The 14,228-nt window shown below is 44.4% G+C and overlaps 1 protein-coding gene across 10 annotated transcripts in view; it reads right to left on the minus strand.

Annotated features, from left to right (window-relative positions):
• The window catches only part of LOC146821355 (uncharacterized), a 60,655-nt gene extending 47,780 nt beyond the window's left edge, over positions 1-12,875 (minus strand). For 5 of the 10 annotated variants that reach the window (XM_085612296.1, XM_085612293.1, XM_085612292.1 and 2 more), the window contains exon 1: positions 12,543-12,755. In XM_085612296.1, the coding sequence (XP_085468422.1) occupies positions 12,543-12,566 (24 nt within the window). In that variant the 5' untranslated portion in view covers positions 12,567-12,755. Of the gene's footprint in view, positions 1-12,542 lie in introns of all 10 variants that reach the window. The other 5 variants (XM_085612295.1, XM_085612294.1, XM_085612291.1 and 2 more) reach the window with 2 other exon arrangements.
• Between the last annotated feature and the right edge of the window lie 1,353 nt (positions 12,876-14,228).

Genomic DNA, 14,228 nt, shown 5'->3' on the forward strand with positions numbered 1-14,228 from the left:
GGCACCACAACAGAGTTTCTCAGCATCGAAGGGCAGGAAACCGAAGGTGTCATACTATGGAGAATCGGCCACCCTGTGTAGCTTGACATTCTCAATTGAAATGTACCTGTTATCCTTGCAACCAGGAAGTGGAGGCAAAACAACTGTAAGTGTACCCAGTACTCCAAGCACCGGGACTGGTGCACGATAAGAGGGGCCAAACTCCTTCTTGTTCTCCACCTTCTCACGGACCAGGTCACCAACTCGAAGTAGCCAGCCGATTACCGGAATCAGGAGCGCTTCTTCGGATGTAGAGGGCACGTGATCCTTTGCTAGAGTGTCTCTGGCTTCTTGTAGATTCTGCAATACAGCACAGTGGTCATCTAGGTCAAAAGGCGCGGCAGCCGCCGCCATGTCTAGACCATCAAGGTCTGGAACAAACATTCTCACTCCAAAGAGCATCATGTACGGGGTCCTCCCACCCAGAGACCTTCTAGGGAGGTTATTAAGTGCACGTTGGACGTCATACAAGTGGGCAAGCCAGTTCCGGCCTGTACCTAATACCTTGGCTGTCAACGATTGCTTTAGGTCACGGTTCATTCGTTCCACAACACTATTGCCCTCAGGCCGGTATGGAGACGAAAATTTGACTTGGACCCCCAAACTTCTCATAGCTTCTTTGTACGCCTTAGAGGCGAATGCCGGGCCCTGATCAGAGTGAAGGGTACCACATGCAAAACTCCCTATAAAGACACGCAATACTTTGATGACAGTCCTGGCATCAGCACTCCTTTGTGGCCACACCCACAGAAAACGTGTGCACGAATCCACTGCAACCAAGATGTACTTGTACGCAGTATCAGAGGTAAAAGGACCGCAGTGATCTAAATAAACACACGCAAGTGGTTGATTAGATATATGCAGCTGCGTTGGAGGTGGACGCGCAACAGAAGAAGGTTTAATCTGCTGGCAAATGTCACAATGAAGCACATAAGCCCGCGCTTGTTTATACAAACCGTACCACCAGTAACGCTGCTGCAAAAGAGACACAGTTGCTGACACTCCAGCATGCGCAGACGCAACACCTTCGTGGGCAGCCGTTATCAAAGCTGGTCTGCTGTCCGCGTTGGGAATCAATCTATCACCAACGTCGTTAATCCTCACTAACTGGACTTTATCAGGACTTAAGTGATAATGGTATCGAGAAGGGAAACCTCTAGGGAAGTTTGTCCCAGTCTCAGAAGCAGCAATAGCTGCCAAGATGTCAGCATCAATCTTAGATTTTGAACTTGTTACTGCTGCTACTAAATATGTCGCCACTGTGGTTTTTGCTGACTCGTCAGCCAAACTGTTACCGACAGCATGGACACCAACTCGTTGGTGACCAAGAGTGTGAATTACATTCACAAGTGGCAGACCTCCTTCAAGTACTGCCACTCGAGCCCAAAGCGTTTTATGCTTCACTGTGCCACCTTTGGAATCACGAAAACCATTCATAATCCAAAAAAGCAAATTGTCGTTGTAAGATTGAACACAATAGTAAGAATCACTAACTATAAGAGTAGTGACCCTGTGATCAGCAAACTCAAGTGCAAGCACTAGAGCATGAAGCTCCACCAACTGCGCGGTACAATCACCCAATGACTGCGTATGCACTGTATCAGATTGGAACTCTCCATTTACGAAAGTACCGACTACAATTGCGCAAGCCGCTGAATAGGCGTGCTTCGATCCAGTTGCGGGTTGCGCCGACCCGTCAGTGTATATGACACAATGGTATTCCTCGATGGGGCGTAATGACAGAGGAGCAGGATGAACAAATTCATACTCCAAACTCTCCTGAGTCTGCAACGCCGCGTCAAAGATGTATTCGACGTCAGGCGAAGCTAAGGAGGTTGCCCATTGTATCCACCTTGGATGCAAAGCCTTAGAATTCGGTACACTAGCTTTAGTGACTGCTTCCAGTGCAGGAAACGGTGTTACCACTAGCATGCGTTTTCCTTGTGATAGCGCTCGTTCTTTCAGGATCGCCATCTGAACTGCCGTTAAGACTTTCTCAACAGTGGAAAAACGCAGCTCAGCCGAAGTGTACAGATGAGATTTGTATGCAATGGGGACTGTGTCGCCCTCATTGAACGTTAAGTACGTGAAACCCTCCGCGCCTGGAACAATTCTAATGACCAGGTTGGTGTGGTTGTCACGAGTTTTTAAATATTTAGCAGTAAGAAGATCAGTCTGCAAAGAATACAATGCTAATGAATGCTCTGGCAGCCAGCAAGATCTGGTAAAAGTTGGTTGTATCAAGGCATAAAGCGTCTTGATACGCTGGGCATAATCAGGAATGTAGGATCGACCGAAATTCAGAAAGCCCAGCAGGGATTGTAGTCTTTTTAGTGTCGTAGGGATACGAAGGCGTGCGCATTTCTCAAGGAATTGCGGTGCCAAGCCTCGACCCTCATTATTGAGTTCGTATCCCAAGAATAACACTGTAAACTCAGCAATGTGGGACTTCTTAAAGTTAAACTTGTAACCGAAGTCTGCAAACATAGTCACTATGTTATCCACACGAGCAAGGTGTGGAAGCAACTCGTCGTCAGTCAGATAGATGTCATCAACATACGAGTATGCCTCAGGGTCTACCATCTCTAAGAGAGAGACCACGCGAGCGGCAAAAACTCCAGGGCTGTTTTTATAGCCCATTGGGAGCCGTTTGAACAATTTTTGTTTTCCACCCGAGGTAAATGCCGTCCACTCATAACTATGAGGGGCCAGGTTATGGCAATAAAAGCCATTGGATAAGTCGAGCGTGGTTTTGAAACGTTTTCGCACAAGACTATCGACGAGAGCCGAACTATGAGTATTTTGTACCGCACACGTCCGGCAATGCGAGTTTAAATGCCGGTAATCCAAAACTAGGCGGTACAACCCGTCAGGCTTCGTCACAGTGAATAAAGGATTATTCATGGGTGACACACATGTCTCAATCACTCCTTGATATTCCAATTGTTCAAGGATGGACGCGACGTGAGGTCTTGCCTCGCGACGCATGGGGTATTGGGGTTGAGGCTGGGGATTGGACCGCAATGGAATCTCATGATTGGGAGAACATTTATCCAAGCCAACCTGATTACGATATAACGCAGGTGCAAGCACCTGTGCCCACTCCCCGGCTAACCTATTAGACTCATCCGTGGGCACTGCGTGCCCAAAGGAAGGAAGAATTACTTCCTCTCCCCTTGGAGCTTCCAAAATGAAAGCCGGAGGCCAATCTTTCTCCGCCAAAAGAATATCATAGGTGGTCGTAAGATTATCCCAAAAAAACACTTTAATTTTACGTTGTATGTCACCCTCGAAATTAAGGACTATTTCAAATAATCTTTCTGGGGGAGCTACGAGAGTATCAGCAGTTTCAACTGTCACATAAATGTCAGTTGCTGTCGCCTCCAGAAATGGACGCAATGCTTCCCGCACTACTGTAACTTCCGCCGCGCTGTCTAGCAGCGTTAGTGCCCATGTCAGGTTCCGAAGCTGTGTCCTGACCATCTGAGGCATATCTCGCTGAGATAGCAGCAACTTTCTTTTTCTGAAACGGTGGACGTTGTCTGGCAGTGTCTTCCTGCTTGCCTTTACCCTCAGTCTGGCGGGGCTGGTCTCGACCTTGAGTTCCCCGTCCTCTCCCACGCTCTCCACCACCAGTATGCGAAGTCGATGTTTCCTGTGAAGAACGAGGAGAGCGTTGTTCAGAAACCTGAAATCTATCAGGTGACTTAATACGAGTACGATCGCGCAAATCATAAGTGCGTTCACTATACGACTGTACGGGTGAGGCAGGACGAGAAACCTGTTTCTGTTGCTGCTTCTCTTGTTTTTTGGCTCGCCAACTTTGTTTAGGAAAGTTGGGCTTTTCGTCTTTTGTAGACGAACTCACCTTAGTTTGCTGCACTACATCAGGAATTTTGATGGTGGGTTTCACGCCTAAGGCACTACGGCCAACCATCCTATAGGCTTTCGCAATAATTTTTGCGAACTCCCTGGGTTTATCGGCATCAGCCACAAGTTCCAGCATATTACCAACTTGGAGCTGCATGGCATCTCCTTTGAGGTTGCCCATTACCATGGAACAAACCACATCGAAACTGTCGACAAGCCTTAATCCTAACTCAATAGCTGCCTCCGCACCATGACTTTCTTGGACTTTCTTGATGACGGAGGGTAGTACAGACATAGACGGAGTGCCGTAGCACTTTGAATAGGTCGCAGCAAAGACCTTGCCCCAATTGTCACAATCAACATGTTCAGGGACCAAGTCCTTCGGCAAAGTAATGGTGAGTATCCTGTGTTTATCCACAGGTGTAGTGTTTGGAAACACGGCTTCTAATTGATCAAATTTTTCCGCAAGCCAGTAAGGAAATTCATCCTTACTGAGGGGGCGCTTGCCGACAACCGCATTAACCATAACAGGGCCAATCACCACCGCGTGATGGTGATCCGTCCCGTGCCCAGCAACCGCAGGTGCTCCCACCTGAACTGTGCGTGACACATACTGCACTAAAGCCCTATGGACCGTAATCAGGGCTGTGTGTAGTGTTCGTAAATCACCCACTCCCACCGTTAGGTAGCGTGGGTGTGGAGTATATCCGGCCAGTACCGGCCAAGTGGCCCCTGCAATGGACAACGGGCCCATTCTCGCCGGTACGACCTCATGGGGGAGGGCGCCATCAAACCAAATTGTATGCTGCCATGCAGAAATAGGTATTTCTAGCGTCCTATATGGGGCATAAACCGCAGGCACAGGCGTGACTGTATATTCGTGGAACAAATTATCGTCCGTATCCACCTCCTCAAAGGTCACCCAAGAGTAAAACAACTCATAAGGGTAGGTGGCATCAGCACTGACCACAAAGACCACGGACATCCCGTCATCAGGGACCCCATAAGCCCTCAAATGAGTACATAGAGGCACCCTACTATGAGCGGGAATATTAACCGCCATAAGGACACACTAAAGAGTAACAACGATATTTACAGTAGCACTTGGGCTCAAAAGTTGTAACCTTTTTAATTTTCAAGCTTGATAGAACCTTTAGTCAAAACCTAGGTAGGTTAAACCGTCACTCTTGTTTTCCGGAAACGAGAGTGAGGGTAGTTGTGGACTAAACTCAAGTACTACTAAAGCGTCTCAGATCATAAGACCAAACGTTAGGTGCGCCATGTTGCAGGGATTCTGCTTATGCACAGAACTATACGCAGGAGACCAGGACCTCAGAGAATTGTGGTGTACCAGAAAACTCCCCTCAGAACCCAGAACCCCTTATCCGACTAGCTTAGTATCCCATTCGTTAGCCTAGATCTAGCTAGGCGGTCCCAATGTATAGACAAACCAGAACAAGCGACTTAGATATTTCTCAGGAGTGGTGGGAATCCGAAATACCTGTACGAATCTATTTGTTAGTCCACAACATAATAATACAGACACGGTAAAGTTTATAGAGTTTATTTTATAAACCTCGCGTCCTAAGATGCAGTACTTTGGCTAACACTAGCAGACTAACAGTACAGATCAGAACCATAAGCATTATTACAATACCATACAGAATGAAAGGAGCAATCATACTAATAATGACAGTGGTATACAGCCACACTCCTTTCTCTAGAATCTAATACATTATTATTATTATTAGACTATTAGAAGGTCTCTTAGGTTAACAGGGGGGACCCCATACCGTATAGATCAGCTTAGTAGAATCACATCAAAGGATCAGCTAGCTCTCTCATGCATCAGCTCTTCTGTTCGAATGAATGTAAAACCAAACTATTCTGCAATATTAAAGACGCTTGTCCTTCAGATATTGGCAGCTGTATGTATGATATGTCTAAAAAGTGGTTCCATCAATCTAATCACAACACTCTGTACCTTCTAGTGACCCAGACTCGTTCTTTGCATGATGTACAGACCAAGGACACATTTCACTGTTAAGAATGTGAAACAACAGTTTGTTATCCTGTAAGGCAAAGTCGAGTCAGCATTTCTAAAATGAATAACACATACCAACAGTGTCGTGTGCAGCGCAGCAGAAACGACAAGCTGGCTTGCTAACAATTATCTCGGTTATGCTAACTTAGTGTTGTAAATAGGGCGTGGCTTAATCCATCTTACACCCCCCCATGATCGGAGCACTAACCAATAGGGATACCCTTATCAAGAACGCAGAGTCCAAGTGATATAGAACGGAACCAAGGGCATGAACTTTAAGTCCATATAAGGTATGTGTAAAGTCCGAGAACGAGAAAAAAGTAAAAAATCGTCAAAAAAACAACAAAATAAAACAAAAACGATGTCTTTAAAAAAATTTAGTAAAAATTTCGATGAAAAATTAACAGCCCTGGATGCATCCTGAAGTGACAATGTCAGCGACGACCAAGTGTAAGAGAGAAAAACAGTCACTTACAGTCAAGAAAGAAGATGGCGTCTTACGACCTCCAAGCAAGCATGACGGCCCAAGCACAAGGTCGGTGCTTGCAAAAGGTGCAGATACAGGTGCACAGCAAAAGCTGTCGGAAGAGCACATGCTTTCAATGGCAGCAGAAGGGATCACAAAATACACTGCAGCAAACCACCACCACCATTCAAAACCACCATTAGCACAATATCGGTTTCACATGGACTGTATGGATCGAGGCGGTTGATGAATTCATAGACGAGCTGGAAGAAGCAGGCGATCAGTAAATCATAAGTACTTAAAAACATTGCTGGTGATGGAGTTAAAGATGTGGTAAAGAAAATATCACAAGGTGATGCAGTATTATACCGTCAAATCAAGGAAACCAAGTTGAATCAGATGCCGAATCTTGACTATGAAAGGTACATTTTTAATCAAGCACGACAACAAACTGGTGAAACAATGAATACGTTTGTTGCGAGACTTGACGTGCTTATCAAACACTGCAAGTTCAGTGAATTCAATGATGAAGAAGCCATGTGCCTTAGGGTCATAGATGGTTGTCTTTCAGAAGACGCATGCTGAGAGACACACTCAATTTAGAGAAAGTGCTAATAGTCGCGAGGGCAGAAGACCATGCAGATCGACAGGCTGCTGATATGGAAGCTAGAATAGCACAAGGTAAATCAGCGTTGATCTTGAAGAGCAGGCACAATCACAAGGTTAATGCAAGCAAGTCGACATCTACAGAGAAAAAAAAGTTGTGTTTCTGATGTGGGTTTTCATTTCCCATAAAGGTAAGTGTCCAGCCTTGGGACAGACATGCAAAGGCTGTGGGAAAGAAAACCACTTTGTAACGCGAAAGAGAAACCAAATGCGTCACAGCGAGAAGAGTAAATGAGCGCCAGGTTCCAGAAGCATTGTCGCCACGCCCACAAGGCCAAACAGCAACATTAGTTACGACAAGTAGAAACCAGTCAAAGTGAAGCGTTGTCAAGTTCATCCTACAAAGGCTCTTCAACGTCATCAGCAAGCGCCAGTGAAGAAGATGGATATGCAATGATGGTATCAACCGAGGAACGACAGGCACATACATGTAGGTTTGGCTGCTTGCAGGGAAGAGCAAAAGACAAAGGCAAACAACCAAACAGAACAACTGAATTCATTTGGACACTGCCTCAACGATTGCACCATAACCTTTATCATAGATAGTGGAGTGTCGATTAACATCATGCCAGTCAAGAAGTTTAATAGCCTGTCTCCATTGCCACGCCTCAACCTGTCAAACATGAAGTATACATATGGGCTGCTTCAAAAGCGTTAAAGAGTAAAAGGTCATTTACAGAGACAATGTGACATAAAACAGTATCAGTGAAAGAGCTAATCCACGTTCTTCAAGGAACCTTATCCAGGACATGCCTACTCAGCTTTGCTATGGCTGCTGACATGGGACTGATATCTCTGAATTACAACCTCCACACTCAATCTGAAATTGTGAGTCAGTTCCTGTTGTTTCATGGCCTAGGAAGGGTTAAGACAATAAAATGGCGACTTCATATTAATGAGGGCATTACCCCTGTTGCCCAGCACCACTGCAGAGTCGCTATTCACTTGTAAGAAGCAATTGAGAAGAACTAGAAACACTGTTGAAGCATGACCTCATTGAGCACTCCACCGGTCCTACGCCATGGGTCTCGCCTATAGTGATGGCGCCAAAAAAGGACAGTGGAGGTGCAGTGCGCATCTGTGTTGATATGCATCAAGCCACCAAAGCAATCGAGGAAAAAGACATCCTGGTCCACACATAGAGGATATGATCATGCAACTGAATGGTGCCAAAGTCTTCTCCCGTCTTGACCTAAACAAGGGATACCATCAACTTGAGTTGGAAGAGAACTGTAGGTACATGACTACCTTTTCGACCCATGTTGGTTTGTCCAGATATAAAAGATTGAGTTTTGGAGTGTCGTTAGCTGCAGAAATATTTCAGGATGGTATACATCAAATAATTCAACCTGTCAAGCATGCTTTTAATTACAGTAATGACATACAGGCATTTGGGGCAACGCAAAAGGAGCATGGCAGGGCTCTTACACAAGTGTGGCAGTTACTTGCTGATGCAGGTCTCACTCTGAATACAGCAAAGTGAGTTTCACAAGACTAAACTTAAATTCTTTAGGCACATGTTCTCTAATGAGAAAATGACTCCTGATCTAGATAAATTGCAAGCACTGTCAGCTACTTGAGCCTCACCAGATGTCACCATGCTGTGATCCTTCTTAGGCATGGGCAGTTATTTTTCAAGGTACATACGCGACTGTGCTACTGTGAGTGGCCCATTAAGAGACTTGACAAACAGAAGTATAACTTTCCAGTGGTCTGCTAAATATGATCAAAGCTTCAAAAGAATAAAACATGTGATTGAGAATGCAACCGAGATGGCCAATTTTGCCCCTATGTTAAATACTGAGATCACAGTAGATAAGAGCCTAGTGGGACTAGAGGCAATCTTTGTTCAACATAATGATCATTTGAATGCTCAGAGACCGATTGTGTCATATGCTAGTTGAACCCAGTCTGACACAGAACGTGTCTATTCTCAGCCGGAGAAGGTGAGTCTGGCTGTATTGTGGGCCTGGAAACATTTTCATGTGTTTCTATATGCAAAGCATTTCACTGTCATTACAGACTACCAAGCGCTGTTCACTGTTATTGGAAACCCGAAAGCCAAGATGTCCCCTCGCATTGAGAGGTGGGGGTTGTGACTGCAAGAGTACAACTATTCAATTGTACACAAGTCGGGTAAAGATAGGGCCCTGCTGATTACTTTTCACGAGTACCGCTACATCATCACAGTTTAACATCCAAAATGGCTGAGAAGTACATTAAATTCATTATGAGGTCCAGCATGCCAGCTGCCCTATCCATTGAACAGATTATTGCTGCTGTTAATGCAGATAAGAACCTGCTTATCCCCAAATACATCATTTCAACTCAAGCATGGAAGAAGAATGCTCAACCTTTTGCTGATAATGTTGAATTTCAAAAATTCTAAACTGTACAGGATGAACTGTCCGTTACCAAGGAAGGTGTTGTATTGAGAGGCTCCAGAATCATAATAACTGAGAGCCTAAATCAGCAAGTCATTGAACTAGACCATGAAGAGCATGGTGGCATTATAGCCACCAAAAGAGCCATAAGAGAACAAGTGTGGTTCTTGCGCCTAGATGAGTGGGTGGAGAGGGAACTAAAAGAGTGCCAACTTTACAACTGCATTCCCCCAAAAAGATGCAGCATCCATTGACAATGTCTGACCTTCCTGCACATGTTTGGGAAAGAGTTGCAGTTGATTTCTTTGAAACCTTAAGAAAAGGACATCATCTCATGATAGTAATTGATGGGTATTCACACTTGTCTTTTGTAGAGGAGTTATCATCAACAATCCATAACAAGGTGATCGAGCGGCCGGATGACATCTTAGCAGCATGGAGTATCTGCGCCATTCTCAAAGCTGACAATGGTCCACCGTTCAATAGGAAAGAATTCAAGGAGTTTCTAGTCAGACTAAATTTCAAGCATCAAAAAAGTACACCTCTGTGGCCCCAAGCCAATGCTGCTGTGGAATGATTCATTGATACCCTCAGAAGGGTAATTCAAAGAGCACTGATGGAGGGGATTGAGTTAAACCAGGTCCTGTGTCAGACCCTCTGTGCTTATAATTCAACTCCTCCCTCCACAACTGATGAGTGTTCTGCCACATTGCTATTTGGGAGATCCATCGGAACCAAACTGCCACAGAGGACAGTAGACTGATCCTTGAGTGCTGTGAAGGTTTGTGTCACAGACACTTCTCAAAAGTACAAGATGAAATATATGCCAATCAGTGTTGACGAGCTCCGGAAACAGTCTTCTATGAAGGTGACTGGGTCCTGGTCAAGCAGAAATGAAAGCGGAAAACAAACACTCCATTTGCAGTTGATCCTCTGAGGGTTATGACATGCAAGGACACATGGTAACGGTGCATCATTCCGGAAAGATCATCACACTGTACTTGTCACACTTTGGGCACCTACCTCGACGTTCATTAGCTCCTGGAATCATTAATGAGTCGATGCCGCCTAATAGTCCAGATCAAGAAAAAGAACCTGAGCCATTGGTGCACAATGAGAGCAATCTTTGTGTAATTTAAAAAAACTTGAATCCTGTTTTTTGCACTGATAAAAGGATGTTTCTATTTTATATTTTTTTAACTGACCAATGTGTTGTTTTTTTTAAAGTCTGAATCTATGTTTCTATGTTGATGAAATGAATGCTCTTTTTTTAACATGTTGACTTTTATGGCTTTCAGTTCCTAATAAAGTAACTTTTGACTCTGACTTTGATTGAGAGCAATCTTAACCATCTCGTACCACTTGATTTGGCCGACTAGGGCGAGCACCTCAACGACTTATTGAGGAAATGTAATGTGACTGTTGTTTGTACTCTTTATTTAACAAAGGAGGGAAGTAGTGTTGTGCGCTAGGACTCTTGCGGTTCAAGGCAGACTCAACAGAGGAATTAAGTAACTTGCTGGGAGATGTGGTTATGAATGGTTATGACGTACTGAGAGTGCAGTGTGTGATCGAAAGCTGAGGAATAAAGATGTCTGTTAGAGAGCTAGCTGTGTGGCATATTCATTTGCATGCTCCTAGGCTGGGGAGGATGCTACAAATGGCACTTCAGGGGATTCTTCAAAGGTCACAAACCCTCCTACAGTAACATCTGAGGCAGACACACACATGTAGAATGACACACCCACATGTACTCACACACACAAACACCCTAAGAACATAAACAATCAAGGAAAACACAACAACCTGCCAAAGATCTGTTCATGGACCATTAATTAGCAAAATCATTAACCTCTGATATTTCAAACTGCACACACCTGGAAACTCTACTCCAGTGAAAAGCCACACCAAATCCCTGCAATTCATCACACTTAGCACCCTAAACGTGTCCAATCCCGTCAACTAGGCTGTACACGAGTTAAATTATCCTATTTCAAGAGTTATGGACATTATCACTCCCAGTATCCAATATGACTGCACATATCATGGCTAGAGTTTCAGCCTGGTAACAATATGCCCTAAATCAACAATAAGCATCTTTAAAGGTTCAGGCACACCTCTGAAATACTCATTGCCAGAGCCCACTAAGAAATCCACATTACCTTATCTTAAAATAACTATACTGGCTCCCTATTTGTGCCAATATGCACATATTCACTTCAGACTTCCACGCATCATCCATAATGAAGGAGTCACACCCAGTGACACCAGCTACCATACGTATAAATTTACAGTAAGACATTCCAGAATTATAGCCACAGGATGCTACTCACTATCCCATCCCATGAAGAAAAGATGAAGTGGCCTCCATGTATGCAATGCAGAAAAAAAACTCAGCCTCACATTAGCTATGCTTCTCCAACTATTTGTCTTTAGTCCTATTCCAGGGAAAATGCGATTATGCAGCTGCTGCGTTTTCCACTTAATTTAAGATTTACAACATTTGCTTCATAATCCATCATTTATTGAATATGCTGCAGATTTCAACAACACAAATTGTTGTATCAGCTTAAATGGATTAAAAGCCACTAAAAAAGTGGCAACATGTTTTGCAGCGCAGTTAAAGACCCTTTGCAAAGGTTGACTTGTCACCTTTCAGTTGCATATTGTTATATCTGGATGTTAAAAAGGTACTAATGAGGTGATACCTACCTTTACTTGGACAGTGTTAACATGTGCAATAATTAAGTAATACAGTCCCAAAATATGCCATATTATGCATTACAATTTGCTTTTTCTTGCCGCATAATAAAATGAATCCTGCTGCATAATATGATCTGGCCCATCCCTGCCGGTTTAATCCAGTGGTCCTGCTTAATAGCAATGCGTTCTGGTACCAGCTAGGAATGCACTGTGCAGTCACATGAAATTTTGGAAAAAAGTAAACTAAATATTGCTGAAGACATTCATAAGTGCCCCGGAAATATGTATTAATTAGTAAGTGGCGTATGCCAAACTGCTCTCTGATTATATCCTGTGCAACGACAGGTATCATTTACCCAGCATAACCAACCTTATTTGGATCCCGCTGTGACATTGTTTTCTTAATTTTCTGCTTTTCGTTGTATTTGTTCCAGATAGCGTTCGGTGTTTGAGCTCAGTTTGACAGATAACGAAAGAACAATCCTGTAACACGCAGCTTCCTCCAGGTGAATAAAAATAAACAATCGTGCACAACCTGTACAGACAGCTCGCAGACTCAAAGCAAAGGAGGTCAGACTCAAGCACGGCTTCCGCCCCAGTAATACTTCTCAATGCAACTCCAGTCGTATAGGCCACAGAATCTCTCTAGTGATGAGATCTTCAAGATTTATTCGGCCATGAGTGAGCATGCCCTTGGGAAGGGACACTTACTGGTGCATGCTCAGTAGAAGACCCCGAATGCAATTGTTTGCGCATGCTCAGTAAAGAGGAATTTATATAGAATGTTTTCTTCAGTTTTTTATAGCGTGAACTCTGTCCAAGGATAATAAGGGGCTCAACATTTGCATCAGTCACGTTTCACAAGGTCTTATTATTTCTTTTTAGGAGTGAGATTACGTGATTCGTCCGGATGTTGATCTAAACCCGGGCTCAAATGTTGTTCTCCAGTTCCTAAGTGGGATGTGTTGGTTGCAAAGGTACATCCTCTCCGTTGCACCGCTCTTTTGTATAAGCAGCTGCAGAGGGTAGATTTTCACCAAAAGATATGAACGCGCTGCTCAGAAATAAATCGAGTGAGTAGGAATAAATAGAATTAACTGATGTATTCATCGGTTTGTCCAGCGTTCGACATGTACCAGAGCTACCGAAACCAATCAATGGGTTGGTTGGTTCAGGCGCGCAACCCCCCTCCCCCTTCCGTCGTGTGTCTCAGCCCGGGCTGCTGGGGGCTCGGCAGGGCAGTGTCTGGAGTCTTGTCTCAGGCCGTCGTTCCCAGCTCCGCGTCTGTATGCGCTCCCCCTATTCAAACAAAACAAGCATTTGCAATGCAATAGGTCTCGCATTTACGCGAGTTTGAGATATTGACATTGCAAATGACAATGCCTTTTATTTTTGTTTTTAAAACCTAAATAAAAGGCATTGTCATTTACAATGCCAATAGCTTAAACTCGTGTAAATACGAGACCTATTGCATTGCAAATGCTTGTTTGTTGCTGGAACCGTAATCCTGCCTTCCTGTCCCTGCTTAGAGGGCAGCTAAGGAATGAGCTTCCCAGAGATAAGCACCTGATTTATGAGGTCTTTGAGCTCCGCATGAAGGCCCATTGATGTTTACAATCTCTTGTGTTCGCACTGAAAGCGGGGTGGTTTATGGCCTTCACAGTCGCCTGCTAGAAGCTTCTTAGATGTTAGCTGTATCTGGGCCCGTGTTGTAATCGATTGCCAATCCTACTATATAGGTCGAGCCTAGAACAGCGCATGCGCTGTTGCTCGAATTTTTGTAAGGGGATTTTCAAAGTGCTGCAGCCGCTGGCCTAAAGCCTGCGTGCATGTGCGCGTGAACGCGCGCAGCCTCCATATGTCTTCGTCACGGGTACTTCATGAAGGTGGGCGCAAGCTCCTCATAAACAAGCCCCTAGCTCAATGCACCTTTTAGTGCAAGTAGCAGTGCTGCAATTTTTGGAGTTTCAAAAGCTGGCGTTTGCCGAGTGCCAAACTATTTTGTGCAATATAAGACCGTCCATGCTAATTCAAGCAAGCCGTATTTCCGGGGGAC

The sequence above is a fragment of the Triturus cristatus genome, chromosome 6 (genome assembly GCF_964204655.1).
Source record: "Triturus cristatus chromosome 6, aTriCri1.1, whole genome shotgun sequence".
NCBI classification, from domain to species: Eukaryota; Metazoa; Chordata; class Amphibia; order Caudata; family Salamandridae; genus Triturus; species Triturus cristatus.